This window comes from Excalfactoria chinensis, chromosome 2 (genome assembly GCF_039878825.1).
Source record: "Excalfactoria chinensis isolate bCotChi1 chromosome 2, bCotChi1.hap2, whole genome shotgun sequence".
In the NCBI taxonomy this organism is placed as follows: Eukaryota; Metazoa; Chordata; class Aves; order Galliformes; family Phasianidae; genus Excalfactoria; species Excalfactoria chinensis.
Window position 1 is genome coordinate 106271515 of NC_092826.1, and position 17313 is coordinate 106288827.

The 17313-nt window shown below is 38.9% G+C and overlaps 1 protein-coding gene across 1 annotated transcript; it reads right to left on the reverse strand.

Moving 5' to 3' along the window:
* Positions 1-4812: 4812 nt before the first annotated feature.
* Positions 4813-8717, reverse strand: NPVF (neuropeptide VF precursor). Its single transcript, XM_072329524.1, has 4 exons — positions 8618-8717; positions 8269-8447; positions 6223-6595; positions 4813-5325 (listed from the first exon to the last, which is right to left on the reverse strand). Exons 2-4 carry the CDS (start codon positions 8407-8409, stop codon positions 5318-5320), a joined length of 522 nt encoding a protein of 173 aa, XP_072185625.1. The 5' UTR covers positions 8410-8447; positions 8618-8717; the 3' UTR covers positions 4813-5317.
* Between the last annotated feature and the right edge of the window lie 8596 nt (positions 8718-17313).

Sequence of the window (17313 nt, forward strand, 5' to 3'; positions counted from 1 at the left end):
GTCATTACTTAGTGCTAGAAGCAGTACTTACACATCCATTTGTCTAGATACAGAATGAACAGAATTCAGGATCTCATATCAAATGTTCCTTCTACAGTTTTGCAGAACAACTCCTATATTTTTACACAAGTGGGATCAGCCTTCTAAAGCAATGAGTATCTTCATCTTTCAGCACTTCTCCATCACATTCTGTATAAGGGAGGGTTTTATCACCTAAGCAAGGTAAAACTTCTTAAGAGTTTACCCAGACCTTTGCCCAACAGCAGCATGCACTGAAAGTACAGTGTTTAAGCTCAGAGTCTGCCAAAAGGTATGACATCAGAACTGGATACGTGACTAGTTTGAGTTTCAAACTCAGGCAACAGCTCATTCAGGAGCTGTTCTTAGGCTGGGTCCAAAACCAGAAAGGCCTTAGTGGCCAGCACCCTATCTCCTGTAGAAAATTGTGGCAGATATTGGGAGCATTCCTTGGTGATGAAATCCATCATTTGCATATTGTCTGTAAAGATCTTCTGTTCATTTAAGCTAAAGACTCTCGTTCAACATTTTTTTTCATTCCATCTGTTCTCACGTTAGCAGAAATAAAAAATAAATTTATGTTCCTCTTCTATGCACAAGTCATGATTTTATATCTCCTTGTTATTTCCTCTGTTGATCATTTCTTTTGCCACCGGAGAATTACTAGTCTACATAGATTTACCTGTAAAAAAACAAACAAAACACTGGGGATTTTGTAGGGTGTTTCCATTCCATTTCATGATACAGGCAATGGAGACATGGCGGGGTATTACAGACATAGGGTGGAGAGCAGCAGCATTGATCCTTTTGCCAAGAGCCTGCAGCCAGAGCAGTGTGCCAAGTGACCTGCATGGCAGATGCTTAATATTAGGACAGAAATGGCCTCCGTTCCACTGACCACCTTTGGCTGGCTCCTTGGGTCTTTGGAAGTGTGAGAGGCTGATTTCCTGCCCCTGTGAAGGAAAACTGACTGACAAATGGGAATTTTCAAATGCCAGATGCCCAAACCTTCGGCTCCTTCTGAGGGTAAAACAACAGTGTCTCTTTACATTCCACTAAATCTGTCCAAATGACGTATTGCAATCAACCACAAGATGAGCCCTCAGACTTTTAAATTAATCAGTAGATTGTCAGCTGTCCTCACTATGAGCTGAAGTCAGAATCTAAAATAAGCCTGGTTTTGTTTTTGCATGGGAGCTTTAATAACAGACATAAATACTACATGTATGGCAGGGAAGGCTGGGAGCTCCTGAATCCTGCTAGAATTTGTGCTGGTGAGCCTTGATAGTCTGCCGTTTGATTTACTTTAGTCCTTTCCTTGCTTTTGCTCAATTCATGAATAATATCTATATACAGATAATAAATAATCCAGTGAGTAATAGCTATAGCAGTCAATGTTGCCCGTTGTGCCCCTTCTCATTGCACTATCCAGTGATTGTTTTCTTGGCTCACGTGCTCTCAAACCAAACAGAAATTTTGCACAGCATAGCATAATTCCTCCTTTATGTGCTTTTCACCTAGCTCTTCCTCTGCTGAGGGAAAATAAATCAACAGCCATCTCCTGTGTCCGTGCTGTGGAGCTTGCAATAAGAGGGTAACCTAATTGCACTTGCTGCTGGGCCATTGTTTGTGCTTCTGCTTTCCTCCCACAGCAGCCATCATTAATGCCAGCTGATGTGTACCCCTTCCCAATTGCTTGGTGATATGTGTCTTAAAAAAGCAGCTCCTATTGCTGCTCAGAGATTCTCACAAATCTTATTTTCTCTTGGTTCACATGATATGCGTTAGGGTTTGCAGGACCTGAACACAATTCAAAGTTCAGGGAATTTCCTTCTGGTATTCATTTGACCATAAATCACTAAAAATTCCACAGTAATCCTGAATACAGAAAGCATAATATCCTGTTCTGGTGGCAGGCAATGACCAAACTACTTCATAGGCTAGGGTTTGGACTTTCCACCATACAAACAATTCTTACCAATATCCTTCAGCATCGACTTAGCAGCAGTGCTCAAGTGCTGTGCTGCAAAACCAATATTCACCTGCATTTATTAGGTGAAGTGTTTTCTGAAACTCAGAAAGAAACACACGTCACAGTATTTTTAGATCTCCCTTTCTCTTTGGTGTTTCAGTGTAAGTGAACAGACAGATTAGATATTCTCAGGACTTTTGGAATATCACAAAGTTTGCACCAGGTGGGTCCCATGCACGCTCACACAGGAGCAGAAAGAGCCCTATATGAGAATTTGTGAAGTCCTGCTGAACCAATAAAAGGCTGAAGGTGACAATTTCCTGGATCACACTGTTACTGGTGAAGAGTTGTGGTGTCACCACTACAAGCCAGAGTCAGAACAGCAGTCTATGGAGTAGTGAGGAGTAGTGACGTTAATTCTCCATCAAAGAAAAACCAGCCATCAGTGATAAAGAATAAGTGACAAAGAGTAGGTAGAGATGTGCACTGTTTTCTGGAATAGGAAGAGGATGTTCCTTCTGGATTTCTGGATTCCAGATAAACCATTAACTTTGGCCATTACATCTCAGTGCTGACTGAGTGGAAGACTTGTACTGCCTGAATCAGGCTGGAAAAGATGACAACCTTTCTCTTGCACCACCATAACACCAGGACCCTTCCCAGTTAGAAGACTGGGGAGTAGGTTGCCAGTCATGGCTGGATTGTTTTACCACACCTGACATATAAATTAGACTTGGCACCTTCTGTTTGGGCCAACGAAGATGGACTGTGTGGGAAACATTTTCTTAGCAATGATGTTGTTTGTCATAGTAGCTGTGAAACAGTGGGTAACCTATGCTTTTGCAGACTTTTCTGAGCATGGCATGCAGACTCTTATGCATTGCTTGCAAAAATGCATAGCTTATGGTGGTGCCTATGTTAAAAAATAGCATTCTGTAGCTGATAATTCGTTCTATCAAGTAGTATTATTATCCTCTTTATATCCATTTTAGTTTTCACTGAAATAAATAGGAGGTATTACTTTCAGAGTGATCTGTGCAGATTCACCAGACCCAGGCTGATTAATTAGCACTGTCTATCAAGTAGCCTCATTAACTTTGTAGAGGAATGGCAGCTCAGACTCTGTCCCAACTACAAATTTATCTGACAAAATAATAAAAATAATAATAACAAAAAATCCATTTGATTGTGATTTCTTTGTTTTTTGAGGTTACTCTAAAGATACGTGGAATGTGGAGATATCAAGTTGCTGGTTATTCAGCATAAAATGCCAAGACAAGAGACAGGAGAAGTAATAAATCAAACACTCAGATATCCAACCCCCGAGGAAGAGGAGATAACTAGACAGTAACAAAGAGCAGAACTCTTAGATCACTGATTGATAGGGCCATAAAGAACTTCTTAGAGCCTCAGTGAGGCTCAGCCAGAGCTTTGTAACTGACTGTCATGGATCTCATAATAACCATGGGAAAGAGCAAACTTAAGATGGGATATTTGAGAGGGCTTGTGGGATCACATAAAACTTAACATGGGATATTATAGAGAGATGTGGGAAAGCACTAAACGTATTTGGGGATGCTTAGGGGAGGGTCGAAGACAGTCAAAGGAAGGGATCAAGATAGCTGAGAGAGGAACAAGCATGGGAAAATAAAGAGTGGGATTAAAGGAGGTTTGTTGTGTGCAAACAGTCTGCTGTTGGTATCTGTCTGGTCATGCCTTGTGCCTGAGCATCACAGTTTGCTCTGTCTTCTTGTTAATTAATAGTTATGTGCTTTCCTATGTGAGTGTGCTCTCTGTTTTGTGTGTTTATGTATGACCCACTAGAAAATTTTAAGCTAGATTAGCTTGAAGGAGTAAGTAGACCGTTCTGGGTTCCTGCAACTCTAGGTGGAATCTAGAATCCATGGGTCAGTGGAATCCATGGGTCTGAGGAGAGAATAATCAGGGCACTGGCTAATGGAATGATCCTTTATTTGTGCTTCTGTGTGCACACAACCTTAATATGAACTTAAATCTGGATTAGCTGCTGAGCTGGAGAAGAGAAGTAGGAGCTCTTCATAGATGAGGAAGCTGGAGGGACCAGGGCTGTGTGAGTCAGATGCTGGAGGGACCACAACTCAAGAACCTGTTTGCATGTGTCTGGGAGGAAAATCCGCTAGCAAGCTCTGAATCTGATTGGCCAATGAATGAGAAGAGTATCAGGACATTTTATGCTTGTGTGTTTCCTGTTGGTGCTTATGTTGTTCCTTCAAATGCGTTGCTCTCATTTGTTGGCAGTTAGCTGTGGCTCTATAGGGTGTAGGCATGTGTTGTGTGTGAGCTTTTGGAAATGCCTAGTGCTACCACTGGATGCACCTGCCATCAGGATAGTGAGACCTCTGGGGGGCTGGAGGGAAGAATCCCAAACATCTTGAGTATAGTCCACCACAGAAGACTTCCAGCAAACAGGTACAAATTCACCTTATTTTCAAAACTTACTGGAAATTTACTGACATTTTGGAGAAAGCCTGAACTTATAATATTCCACTTAGAAGGGAATGTAATTTTAATAAGAAAAATGAAATATAAGTGTGGGCTTACAATGGAGTATCCCCTTCTGCTTGTGTATCCAGCAGCAGTAATGTTCACATTAACAGAGGAACCAGGACTCCCGCAGAGCAGATCCTGTAGGATGTTAGAGAAGATATTGTCTCACATATAAAAGAAGGTGATTGCACTCCAGCATGACTGTGGTTAGATGTTATTCCTCTGTGGGTGTCCTAGAAGATTTTTTTTTTCTGATTATTGGTCTTTCAGATTTATATCTAACATGACCCATTTACAACAGAAAAAGTGCTTCCTCTACATCTTACTTGATTTTCTTCAGCTACATATGACACAAAGATACCAGTGATTTTGGTTCTACATCTGTTTGTTATTCACACAGTAGGCTTCTTTTTATTTGTATCATGCTTCTTTATTTGTACTATGATGTTTCTTTTAAATTTGCTTAAAATGCTTTCAATTCTACAACTATTGTTTTTAAATTAGTTTTTACAGCCAACAGGATATCAGTCACTCAGAAGTCACACAAAAGTAAATAGAGTTTGTGCTACACCACCACTGTACAAACAGGTACAACATTCACTACAGTTATCATTGCCTTATACATCAATTGTTTGTGCAGAATGCAGACATTGTAACATAATAATAACATGACACAGTTCATTTCAGTTCTCATATACATTCCCTTCTCAAGATCTTTAGTTCTGAATACACGGTGCATCTTTTCTGAGTCTTTCAGTTTCCATCTTCATAACTTGATAACTTGAATGTGATTGTTAGAATTCACATCCCTAAAAACATCAGAAAAATAAAACCAAATCTGTTATTGTCAGGTGGGACAGTGAGAAAGGAATAAAAGAAATCCAATTAAATACGAAAGAACATTGTCTTCTGAAATATCAATAATCTATTCTGCCTGAACTTCCAATTTATGCCTGTGTCAGAAGTAAGTTGGGGTAGCTGATACCAAAATAAGTAGATGGTTCAAATTTAAAACAGCAGATATGAAAAGAACTATTATTGAAGAACTGTTATTTAAGAAACATTTTATATTATTCTTACAAACGGACTGAAAATATTTTTCCCATCCTAAAAAAATTGAGACATCAAAACGATTTCTCATTTTATCTTGGAATAAAGAAATCAAAATCTCAATTGTTGCCTTAGTGGGAAAATCTGGAAAAAAACAGGTTTGGATGAGGAAAAGAACCTTTATTTATTTATTTTTTTTTCTCCTGACCATTTCAACATGCTGCAATTAAGTAAGTTCTGAATTTTGACATTTCTGCTACTCTAATTTGCATACATTTAGAAAACAAAAGTAATTTTTAGATAACTTCATAGCGCCGAAATGGGATATTTTAGTGATTGTTTTGCACCAAAGCTTTAAGCTTTCCAAAATGAAAACTGATCTAAGATAACATTGCCTGACTCAACCTTTTCATAAGAGCTTTTTTGGCTTTGATTACTTGACATCTTCCCATCCACAAAGATTTCATGAAGAGATTCTCTACTAGATCTTGTAAAGGCTTTTTGATTTTGTAAACTGCAAATCTTTCTTATGGCAATTTGGGCTCATGTAGAAATGCTGAGGGAATATCCCTGAGGAAGGCTGGCTATGTTTGATCATTGCCATGCTATGCTATCATACGTTTTAATACATGACTTGAACACTAGCTGAATGTTACCTGGTTCAGATTCCTGGACACCTTGAGATAGACTGATGGGCACTGACTTCCCAAATCTCTGTGGCAGATTTAGAAGGGATTGAATAGAACTTCTAGCAAGTGGAGATCTCCCAGGCCTGTTGGATAAATTTGGAGCACGCCTAGAAAGGCTCTCTCCAAAAGCTCTTCCAAATCTCAGAGGCAAATAAGCACTTGGCTTAATGCTTCTTTCTTCTGGATTGCTTCTTCCAAATCTAAGAGGCAAATTAGCAACTGAATTTGGCACTTTGTTTACTGTAGGGGTGTTCACTTTAATGAAATTTTTTGATCCCCAGTCTTTCATTTCTTCAAAATTCAGACTCCTCTGCTTTTCCTCCAAGATACTGTCTTTAATCTAAACAAGAAAGAAAAAATAAAGAAAAATAGAAAAAGTGTCATTCCAGATACCAATCAAAATGTTTATTTTCCTATCTCCATAGAAAACTGATGGATAACACATTCTTTTCTATTATCTAATGTTTTTAGCTGTATTTGCTGGACTCCATTCTAGTGTGGATTACTTCATTTGGAGATGTTGTGGGCCTTTTTAGTCCACTGGCCTCAAGAGCACATCTTTGTATCATCTTCCACAACTGCTCAAATGGAGTCAATTGGAAACATTTCTGGTTGTTAGTGAGGGTAACTCTGCCATCAGCTCTTTGTGGACAGGAATAGTTATCAGGTCCACATTTGTTAATATCACTGGTTGAAGTTGTCTGTGGGGAAGGGCCAAAGCATCTGGAAGTGTACCTTGTTTCTTCCTAGGTATTAGGTGGATGCTTTTAGCCCAACATCCCAATGAGCTAACAAAACAAAAGGAAAGTATTTGAGTTAAGTCCATGTAAATGCTCTTCTGGCCTTGCAGCATAGCAGTTGCACTGAGCTTTAAGTTGCTTTGATCCTCCATTAGTATGCAACACACAATGGTTGCTTCTGGGCCACCAGAGCCAAGAAGCACAAACTATGGTATAAGAACATGGTAAAGAGCTGACCTCAGTATGCTACTCATTTCATAATGTCAAATGCAGCTGCTACCTGAAAAATTACTATATCAATGTGACCCTTAGCTATTTATTAGTGTTTCCTTCCTGGATGTATTGAAAATAACTCCTACTAATTTATTTATTTATTTATTGTGACAAAAATGATTTTCTCTTCCTTAGCAGAGAAAATATGATTTTTTACTTCAGCTGAAGACACAAATCCTACTAATCCTAATTTCAATTTCCTATCTGCGTTTTGTGGCTTCCCCAGCTATCGGGAGAGAAGGGGAACGAGCCATTCTAGTTTATACTCCGTGATTAAAATGTTAAACAAATGATGCCTCTGATTGCACTTGTGCACCTGAAGTATATCAAAGAGAGATCTAATGACCAGGAGATTTCACTAAAATAATTAAAGGTGTATTTTGGCTTGAGGTATCTTTATTACACTAATGATGATGAGACAAAAAGAAAGGTTGGCTCTTATTTTCCCAGTGAGTATTTGCAGGAGAGACAGGAAAAAATGCGCACAGATGAGCTGTACAAATTTGATCTGGCATCTACTGAGATATAACAAATGTGCAACCCTGCAAAGATATTTTTATAGCCAATTTCCAGAACAGAATTTGAAGTCTATTAACTACACTAGATTTATAATGGTCTCTGTTTATCATTATTCTTTGAATATTACAAGCATGCCTTTATTAATTTTGGATTAATAATGCATTTGTTATATTATGGGCATAAAATACGTGTCAGGAATGTTAACTGGGGCCCCACTGTGTTAAGTAAGAAACATGTCAGAAAAAGTCTCTCCTATCTCAAGGCTGGATTGCAAGAAAATAGAAACATGCATTGATTTACACAGTATGTGTATGACAGCAAATGAATTTCCTGAAAATTCTCTCCACAAGACTTTTTTATACTGCACTGTGTAGAGCTGTGCACTGCGGAATGAAGTTAGCAGAGCCTTTATCAGAAAATTCAGTGCTCAGGTTTTGACCCACAGTTCCCCCAAATGCTACCTTAGTAACACAAATCTTACCTCATAATATTTATCATCATCATCTTCTCTGCTTTCCAGGCTGGATTTCATTAGTTCATCTAGGCACATACCATGCGGTGTTAGAAACGCCACTGTAGCCAAAGTAAGTAGAATAAACTTCTGGGTTGAAATGACTTCCATTTCTCTCAAACGAAGCTTAGTTAGGAAGCTCGGGATCTCTACAGAAAAGCAAGCTGTCATCATTTTATATGATCGGAAAACAAAAAGATGCTGTTTCCTATGACATCAATCTCAAAAGCTTAAATTCCTAATATTAATTAGGAAAGTAATTTGAATGTATTTGAAGAATGTTGGGAATTTCTTTTGTGAACGTTTTTAATCAACATACCTTCTTGTTAGCTGACTTTACAAATATTTTCTTCTAATGAAATGCATCTTAATTAGCTAAATTTGAAAGCCATAATACAACAGCCTCGATGCATCACAACTATTTGTATACAAAACCGCCTTACTTCTTTCTTTTGCATCAGTATCCTCAGACGTACTGTGAAAGAAAGCTTTTTCTATGTGTATATTCTTTAGTAGTTCTTTTGCTTTATGAAATGATTTTTTTTGGATGCATACAACTGAAGACATTCAGCCCATTGAAATCAAGTGGTTGTGTTTGAGGTTGCTGTTCAGATCGTAAGAGGTGCTTCTCATCAGTGAGATCTATTGACCTACACAGTATCTATACTCTAAATGTAAATGTTAATTCACACTCAGACTGAAGTAGGAACATGTTTTTAAAATCCTGCCCATCACTTACACTTTTAGACATTTCAAAGGTTGTGTTTTATGTTCTTAAGGCCAAATTTCCAACAGCAGTTTTTAAAAAGACTTCTGCCACTTCGCTGCGTGTGATGACAGCACTGGACTGTCTGTGCTTGCTCTGTCCTGGAAGGTGATTCAGGCTGCATATTAAACATGCCCGTAAGGCACACATTGAATTGATTGCTAGGTAGGCCAGTGAGCCAAGCTGCCACAGGAAGGCATATCGTGTTGTTCTCCCATTTGTTATATTTAAATTCTGAAAAAGATTGCCTAAATCTCTTACTTTAATACTTAAAATCATCTGCATAAGGAGAAATCTGCTCATGGTAGATGTCCAGACTGGTAAAATCGACTCCAGGCAATTTGATAGTATTTACTGCACTGCAGATCTGATGCATTGGGAAATAAACTCATTTTAGAATTAATATGGCTGCTTGTATGTGTTTAAAGCTGGCACACGTAGAGTCATTTCTGCTTTAGCTTTTCTGAAATGAAGATCCTGGAGGCTTTAAACTGCTTTGTATTTGAGTTAAAAAATCTCCCTAAGGACTCATGAGTACCACAAATCACGTGTAGGAAACTGCCCTGATAGAATCCTAGAGTCATTTGAATTGGAAGAGACCCTTACAGATCATCTAGCCCAACACCCCAGCCAACACCCCTGCAATGAACAGGGACACCTATGGCTGGATTGGGTTGCTAAGAGCTCTGTCCAACCTGACCTTGAGTGTGTCCAGGGATGGAGCTTCCTCCGCTTCTCTGGGTAACTTGTTCCAGTGCCTTACCACTCCCACTGTAAAAAACCTCTTCCTTATGCCCAATCTAGTTTTCCCCTGTTCTAGTTTTAAACCATTTCCCTTTTACCTTGAAACCATTTCCAAGTTCCCGTAACTACATAAGTGGAAACACTAGACATAATTTGTGTCATAGGGCTACATTCTAGTGAAGCATCTGACATGTCACCCTGAAGGAACAGGAAATAGTGGATTAAACAGGCTGTGTGTCTTGTCTTATCTGGTAATTGCTGAGATATACTGCTCTTTTAGCCTAGCTTCAGTGCCAGCCCACCTGCTGCTGCTCCCTGTGCTTATTCTAGATAAATGGTATAAATGCATCAGTGGAGTGCTGAATGCCTTACCTTAAGTTATTTGAACTAGGGGCTGGAGCTCAGGCATCAGGTGCAATCCTGTCCCCGAGATAAGGACCACTAGATTTTCAGACACTAAGTTGTTCATCTGCTGTGTCATCAATTCCTCCAGCAGGGCTGAGACAGTGGGGTCAATCAGGTAGGAGTGCTGGCTTGGGAGCACAGCTGTGTGAGGTGAGTCATGTGTGGGGACCTGTGCAGGTGTCTTGTCAGATACAGCAAGTAAGGATGTGTCCCCTTTCTCAGATAGAAACCTTGTTCACTGAGCTGGAAGTGGAAAAGTTGTAGTTTCTCTCAGGTGGAGAGTGTGTGGAAGATTCTGCACATTTTGTATGTGACAGGAGAGCATCAATTTGATTAATTATGTGAGAATGGTATTAGAGAGCTAATTAGGAGTTCTTGTGAGAAAAGAATACATTTTAATTAGTCACTGACTTTTGTATGCAGCTTTCCCTTGTTGTTACAGACATTATTTGCATTCATTTTCTCTTTGTTCCTCCGCTGTGTGTTTGCCTTCTGGCCCTGTCTGACAGCAGAAAAGGTTGGGTTCAAAGATCTGAGACTTCCTTCAGAAAACTGTTGGAAAAACTGAAATGTAATGGGAAAATAAGCGCAGTTTTGCATCGAGACAATGCTTTGCCTTGCAACCTCTGAGCCTGTTGTACAAGACGTGGTTTTGGCGTGGGATGTGGTGGATGGGCAAGGGAAAAGATACTTGACCAGCAAAGATTTGTGAAGCATAGTTGTTGGTATTTATTTACATACACAACGTCTTATAGGAAGTAAGAAAGCATCACCTTCCCTTAGAATGCCTTGGTAACAGCCCTCCTCTCAGAACAGGTGAATTCTTTTGTTTGGAAAATAATAAATATTCTTGGGGTGGAGTGGAGATTTTGGGGTGCTAGAAGCCAGGCCAAATTCTTTGGAAAACAGAGGGAATAAAGGGACGACCTTAAAAGGAACCTGTGTCCTCTTGGTGCTGAGGCAGGTTGGGGCAGCAGTTGTCTCTTATCACTGAGGACTGAGTGTGAGTTTCGGACTCTCTGGAGCCTCATGTCATGGGGCTTCCATCTGCGGGAACAGATGGATTTTCCAAATTCCTTTTCTTTATGCTAACAATAAAAACAATAATGAATGCAATTCCTGTGCTAATATCTATTGAACATGTGGTCATTTACCATTTGGTTTTCCTTCGTTACTGCTGGATTATGAACTTCTCCTGATCAATGGTTTTTCAATTAGCTATGTGCAAAATTCTGATCTCTAAAAAAAATGGGATTGGCAAGATCCAAAAACTCTCCTGCACTGTTTGGCACAAGCACAAGTTCTGTTTTCCCTAGACAGAATACGAAAAATTAGTGCTGTTTTCTAAGATGTACCAACTTTTCCTGGCATTCAGTTTGTCTCCTACGTGTGTTGATTTTCTAAGACAATGAGCAATGAAGTTTTCAGGTATTTTGCATGCCAGGCAGTCAGAGAGTTGTACATACCCCATACCTTCTCGTAAGTTAATTTACCTCTGATAGCTCTATGGCACTAACTCTGGAAATTTCAAGTCAAGCATTTATGATGTCTGATCATCTTTCCTGTGGTAGGACTTCTCAGACCCAAGAGCTCGAGTACAAGAAGAGATAATGAGAGCAGTCCTTATCAATGTGACTGCAAATTCTGCTGTGTTTAGACCATCCTCAGTAGTGGCATAGGCTGGCCAAGCTGACTTGGAAAGTAGGGAGCATCTTGGGGTGACTTATTAAAATTATTCATTTTGAGAGGAAAACCATATTCATTGGTGGCACAATGCTGGGGAAGAGGGCTGCCCATACCTGAACTGCTCCAGAAATCCACACAAAATTCAGATTAAGGCATATGTGGGCCTCTAATTACTGTTAAAAACAACTTAAGTGTTCCTAATCTCTTGTCCCAGACTTGTTTTGTCTTACTGTCTTATATCACTCATCAGCCAAGCTATTCAGAGGACTTGACCATAACTGAACTTGTGCTCTGAAAATTACCAAGACAGTTAAATAGGAATGAGCCCACCTATCTGCATGTGAGGTAAGCTTCACAGAGCCAATTTTAAGAGTTTTCTTGCAGGTGCATGTTAGAAACAAGGACAAGGAAGTGCTTGCTTCTTCTCTTCATTTAGTGAAGGTAGGCGTAGGTAAGAGCATTTATTTTACCTTATTGGTACAACAGTAAGTTTAATCTGGTCTGTGATGGGTTACTGCAGTAACTTGATGTATATCTACTTTAAAAAATTGACCTTAAAATGTAATTAGCAGTAATGGCACGAGTAGCTCAATTTCATAAACAACTCACGGTAAAGTAAATTATTTGATTCCAGTAAAAGAACAAGTTTTAATATTGTTCTTTCTGTTTCTTATAATAATATAGTGATAAAACCTTATCTATTATTAACAACATATATTGTGAAAATTGCATGTTATATGACTCATGCCACCAATAAGCATCTTTACATTTCCATAATGATTAATCATTCATAATATATTCATTTTGCCATTATGTATTATACGCCCTATTCTATGGCTCATTTTGAAGTAAGAAGATTTAAAAATGTGTAATTTTTTTCACTGGAAAATAATTCCATTTGTTTTTCAACTTCTCCTATGGAATGCGATAGTGGGTTGTGCTGGCGTTGCTATGTTGTGCTCCAGTTCTGGTATGCAATTCAAGGTGTATTTGCCTGTATTATGTATAGATTTGCCTGTATTATGTATGGATCTAAGTACGTTCATACCTTCACTGCAGTCAGTACCCTGACAATGTAAATGTGTGCAGGCCTAGTTTCCCTGTCATACTGAGAATAAATATTTAAGTGATCAGTAGAACCAGTAAAGCTTGGTTTCCCATGACTTTGTGACTGAAGAGTAAATGCCAGTGCGGATTCTCTGAAGTAGGTTATGGATTAGCCTTTCTGCAGGATCCTTGCATGAACAATGTGTCTGTTCTCTCTTGCTTTGTCTGTTATCAAGACATAGAATTTCAGTGACACTTCAACCATGCCAAATTCAACTGAACTTAGCTTGCAGATTTGAAAGTTATAACGGATCACTGACAGACACACATTTCTGCACAGAGAAACAGATTTGCCTCATTTCATTAGGAAATAAGTACTAAATCAGGAAAGGCTCTGGTGAAATACCACAGGTATAAAGCCTCAAAAGCTGTTCAGTTACTGTTGGTATGGTGAGAGTTTCTATCTTCATTAATGAGACATCATGTCAGCTCCTGTGATTTTGAAGGGAAATTGGGAAAGTTACTCTTCTATGAAGGCACTCTTCTTTCTGTAGGGTGGATTGGCAAGGAAAAAACCCACAGCTTGGTGAAACAACTCCCCCTGAATCACACCTTTGCCTTTAAACCAGATGTTCAAGTAGTTCTGAGCTTTCCTATTAGCTGAGCAGTAGTAGACAAAGGACAAATGCATGCAAACATCAAGGTATAAATAATCTTATTTTAAGGCTAGCCCTTGTGAATCAGTCTACAGTGTCCAAAGATATTTCCACCATCATCAGCTAAATCCAGAATATATATATAAAACTTCACATTTTAATTTATATTTTTCCCTCAGCTTTTGGAGCAGCAGAACAGCATGAGAGACAAAAACCAATAACAGGCTTAAGTTACTAAGGTAGCAGTCTGAAAATGACTTCATCTTCCTGTTAAAAATGGTGCGATCAATTATTTAAGGTTAGACAGGTTTTTCAATTATACATCGGTGTTCGTAATGAAATAAACATGTTTTCAATAGCATTTGGGATATAAATGCATTCTTCCTTTTTACTAACAGCTTTGTAGAGTGTAATACTGTACTTACCAATCTAATACAGTGTGTAGCAGCTCTAACGCATTCTTGTATATTAAAAATTAAACCTCTTTACCATGCATTATTAAAAGTGCTTTGGTTGGCTGCAAATCAAAAAAGACTTCATAAAGTCTTATAGGAGAAGGAACTAAAATCTGATTAAATCTGATTAAATCTAGGGTCCACAGGCAGTGACGGAAAGTACACAAGAAAAGAGAAAAAAAAGCAATATTAAATTTTTTGTCTTAAAAACTCTTTCATGTCTTTAAGAACATCACTAACAGCTTTAATTCAAGTTGTCTTCTAACAGATTCATTATTCCAACTTTCCCCTTCTGTTTTTCAGTTTTGAACCTGTGTCTGTTATAGATATCAATGTCTTTTCCCCTGTTCTTTCCTTTTTTTAGGATGACTTTTTTCTTTTAGAAATATGGTGCTCATCTAATGGCTCCCCTACATCTTCTATAAGAACACCGAAGAGCATGAAGACTGCACCTTTTGTTAGCTGAGTTGTGGATTGCAAGGTCTGATTTTCAATTTAGGAAAAAATGTTGGCAATTTAGAAGAAGGAAAAATAAATAAATGAAGGAAAACATCTTGTTTCCTGTAGGAAGAAAGAGTCTGCATGCATTTTACTGACAAAGCTGGAGAAGGAAGAAGGTCCAGCTGATTTCAGGTCATGTTTCTCTCTTTCTTTCTTCATGTAACTTTCCAAAGGGAAGTGGGAGAGAAAAATCTGTTCTTTTCATCCTTGATTTTTCTTATCAGTAATTGTAACCTTTAACAGGAAGTAGGATTTCACTGGGAAGTACCAAACACTGCAAGTCGTGGTGCAGGAGGTGACTGTGTCATCAGTTAACCTTGAGCTGAGCGTTATGTATGAGGTTGGCAACATCTCTTTACATTGTGAGAAAATAATAGGGAATGTCACTCTTCTCCACTACTTTCCTTCTCTATTTTTCATTTAAATGGTCCGGGCATATCTGCTCATCTGAGATAGAGAGGACAGATCTCTGTGAAGGTCTGATCCATTGGTCTCGGTGGTATGAGCTTTGGATCTCTGAGTTTCTAGCAGGAAGACTGCAAGTAATGAGGTGCAATTGGGTGCTGGAATGCATATACAGTCAGTTCCATAGCATTCCAGAACCATTTCACATTTATTGATCCTGCTTGGAGTCACCGAAAGTGCCCAACATTTCTGTCATAGGCTGACATTGGCCTGAGGTCACATTCTAATTCTTGATACATTGGCTTGGACATCAGATAAATACATGCTAGAGGAAGCACTCCTCCTCAAAATCTGTATCAAATTCCAAGTCAGCTTATTGCCATTCAGTTGTCCAAATCTCTGTGCAGATTTTCTTAGAGACAATCTGATCTACCTGTAATGTCCCTGTTCACTGCAGGGGAGTTGGATTAAATGGCCTTTAAGAGTTTTTTCCAACTCAAATGATTTTATGATTTTCTGAAAATTAGGGGATTTTTGCTGTGGTAGCAAAGGTGTGATAATGTCAAGCATGCATGGTATGGGAGAGGGGAGGGCTGCCTGTGGATGAATCAGAGCAAGAGGCAGAAGCAGAAAGAGAAGGAACTGAACTGTAAACTTGGAAAGCTTGTGCAGGGCATTGATCCTAAGCACAGATTCTTGCTCTATAAAGTGTAAGAAGTGAGTAAATTTTGAGTTATATGGCTATAATTCCATCACTGGATTGTGGTGACTGTATAAGGCCACTTGAGTTTTGCTATTATAGTTTATGACATCACCACAATCCCCGGGTGAATTTATAGCAGTGTAATTTTTTACACTGGGCTGTTTATTTTTCTATTTACAGCACTGCATGATTGGAGATACTGATAACACTCACCTAGTTCTATCATATAGTTCCCTACATTTTTGCATATTTATTTTTTTTGCAGAAAAAATTAAAGCCATTCTTTAAGAGCAGACTGCTCCTACAGGGGGGAAAGCTGCATCATCTGCCTCTCTTTGTCTCTGTAAAGACTGTTTAATTTAGCAACTGTTTGTCCAGACACAGGAAGGCATAATGACTACCAATCTCACACGGCAGTATGACAAACAGCTGTATGACTCCCACAGTCATGTGTTTTCTTTTCTCTTTCTTCCCCCCTGCTGCATATTAATTTCTCAATTAAGGTTCATCTCGCCTCTTGCACAGGATGCCACCATAATAAAAGGCTGAGTGGTAGCCAGCATGGTGTGTTTATGGCAGAAATGGGGCTTGGTCTTGACCCCACACTACTGCAACCCCATGGATTTGGGTTCAGAACAGATGGACTTAACAGTTAATTTGATTAGTTGTGTGTATGGCAGGGAGGTAATCACAGTGAAAGGGGAAGAACATGGTAGGTAGCTAATTTAAGTGTCATGCTCTAGGCTGCTGCAGCGTCACAACCGTGTTCTGCTCCACAGGTAATTGCGCCGATTATTTAGTGCAAGTAGATAACTTGTGTCTAACAATGAGCTCAATGGGACATGCACCCATTATACCCTGAGAGTGGGACAGCACACACTTGGCAGCAGTGCTGGGCAGCTGTTTAGGAGAGTTAAAAGTATTTGAATAAAGAGGAAGGGGATGCCCGGAAGCCTTTGGTTGTGATGGAAGTAGCTGACCTTGGCATTTAGAAAACTCAGTGTCCCTACTTACATCTTCAATATGACTTACAATGATTTCACCGCAGGTCATAAGGTTTGTCTGTGGCCTCAAGAAACAGAACTTCTGTCTCCACAAGTAAACTGACTGGACATACTGCAGGACCGTGGTTTTAGATAAACGCAAATTATCAGAAAGCAATTTTGTTATGAATATTAAGTTATCTTCAGTTCTACCCCAAAAAATTACCACCACAGAGCTATTCCTGACATTAAATCCACTCATTTTGATCATAATTCATATTTTTAGGATGTAGTTTTAATTGAATACCTAAAAGCTAAGATGGCTAGACATTAACAGATGGGCTAATGCCCTTCTAAACAATGGTCAATACAATACGTGTTGCAGTTTCAAATGAGACAGTTTTTGTCTGATTTTTGTGCACTCTATCCCAGGCTTTGTGCACTCTATCCCAGGCTTATGGTAGTGCCTAAAACAGCACAGCATTTTCTAGATTTTAGTTATGTACAGACCTTCAATATTGATAAAATATCTAAATTAGGAAACTATGAAGTAAAGTATCTAAATTAGGATAATGTGCAGTTTGGTTATCATTCTTTTGGTGCACGCAGTGCTGCGCACTGAACGATGACTGTAAAAAAAACCCAGCTTTAAAGAATTTATTTA

Coding starts and splice junctions, on each gene's coding strand:
- NPVF (XM_072329524.1), bottom strand. CDS start 8,409: ATGGAAGTCATTTCAACCCAGAAGTTTATTCTACTTACTTTGGCTACA. Junction 6,596..8,268: donor ATGATGATAAATATTATGAG/GTAAGATTTGTG, acceptor TTTCTTGTTTAG/ATTAAAGACAGTATCTTGGA.